The sequence below is a fragment of the Oryzias melastigma genome, linkage group LG6, assembly GCF_002922805.2.
Source record: "Oryzias melastigma strain HK-1 linkage group LG6, ASM292280v2, whole genome shotgun sequence".
Classification (NCBI taxonomy): domain Eukaryota; kingdom Metazoa; phylum Chordata; class Actinopteri; order Beloniformes; family Adrianichthyidae; genus Oryzias; species Oryzias melastigma.
In genome coordinates, this window is record NC_050517.1 from 34,770,877 (window position 1) to 34,772,555 (window position 1,679).

General features: G+C 56.7%; 1 protein-coding gene across 3 annotated transcripts in view; it reads right to left on the reverse strand.

The window, feature by feature from the left end:
• Positions 1–1,679, reverse strand: part of dusp8a (dual specificity phosphatase 8a) — a 31,436-nt gene that overhangs the window by 4,915 nt on the left and 24,842 nt on the right. The window contains exon 1 of one of the 3 annotated variants that reach the window (XM_024281332.2): positions 773–1,247. The exons of the other annotated variants lie outside the window; for them this stretch is intronic. Within the exon in view, the coding sequence (XP_024137100.1) occupies positions 773–890 (118 nt within the window). The 5' untranslated portion in view covers positions 891–1,247. Of the gene's footprint in view, positions 1–772; positions 1,248–1,679 lie in introns of those variants that run through there. 3 annotated transcript variants of the gene reach the window in all.

Genomic DNA, 1,679 nt, shown 5'->3' on the forward strand with positions numbered 1-1,679 from the left:
AGGCCGAGCAGCAGCAGCCTGAGGCGGTGAGGGGGGGTCCATCAGCAGAGGGAGGGGTCCATCAGGATGAGCTCATCGTTTTATGTTTTCATGTTAAACGAGCTGACGCTACGCTGTTTACTGTCAGCAGGACGGCGCTCCAATCAGCTGATGCCCCCCCCCACCTCCCAGTGTCCACAGTACCTGTACCTGTGGACACGTGCACGCACACACATGCACGTTTGCATGGATGAGCGAAGCAGCTGCTGCACCGACGCTTCACTTTTTATAGAATTTGTCTTTGTTCCTGCATTTCTCCTCAGTGTGGGGAGGTGTTTGTGACCCCCCCACTTACACCGATAACATCCTCTCCGCTCTGCATGTGGGGGGGCAGCAGCACTGAGAGCAAAAAGCCAGCAGCAGCAGAGCAGAGGGATAAGAAAGAGCCTTTGTGAGGTTTTACATCTCAATGAGCCCAGAGGCTGAGGGAGCATGAGCTCCATGTCATCCTGCAGGTCACGCTTTCATTCGCCTTTTCCCCCCTCCTCATCCTCATGATGTCATCCTCCTAACCCCCCCCCTCGCCTCTGTAAACACACTGTCTGTGTACACAGGAGGCTGGAAATGATCCAGGAGGCGGTTGTCGGTTCCTGCTGTGAAAGTTTTAGCAGCAAATCCTAAAACTCAAACGGCAGCATCTTTTCATTCCCCCCATCATCCTGTCTGCAGCATGCCCCCCCCCAATCATCCTTCCATGATGCACACATCTCGCCTCCTGCAGGAGCATACACACCTCGAAGGTCTCTGCCCTCCTTCATCCGGCGGACCCTGATCTTCAGCCTCATGTCTGTGTCCTGCAGGTCCGGCCAAAAGCAGTCCTCTGCGGGGGCTATCACCACATTCAGAGGCATTCCCCGGAGCAGGACCCCCCCAACCACACGCAGGTAAAAATGCTCCTCCTCCAAAAACAGAAAGCTCCCAGAGAAAAGGAGGTGTTGCTCCGTCCACTCAGGTGAAATAAGCTGCTCCTCCAACGTCCAGAAATATCTGCTCCTCACGTCAACATCCGGAGCAGAAACCGCATTCAAATCCGTCAACGCTCGCCGTCCGGGTCTGGAGAACGTGAACTTCTGTGAGGACGTCGTCTCCTCAGAGACCGAAAGTGACGAGTCCGTGATCGCAGAGCGTCTGTGCTGATCTGAGCGCGCTCCGTGTCTGCCAGTCCTCAGCCAGCACAGACACGCGCTCCCATTGGCTCAGCCCCCGGCCTGAGCCCGCCCTCTCCCTGCCTCCTCCTCCCTGCAAAGAGATGACGGCGCTGCGCCGTTTCCTCCAGCTCCGGGGTTGAATGAGCTCACTCTGCACTCGGCCCCCCCCGCCCTGCTCCCTCCCTCCCTCGTCATAGCTCATGTCTGAGGCACGTAACCACATTCCTTACTCACCAAACAAATATGCAGCCGCCTCAGGGGCCGGGCTGTGGAGCCTCGGCCGGGGAGCATGGAGGCAGCACATGCATGACTCCCCAGCGGTTGGAGACGGAGAGGAGGCGAGACCCGTCTTGTTAGAAGAAGCTGATGTGCAGGGAGATATGACCCAGCAGGAAACAGAAACTGCTGCAGCTTCTCAGAGCTGAGAGGCAAACGTCTCTCCTGCAGGATCATCAGCACTGAACTCATAAATGAAGAAGAGACCAAGCAAAA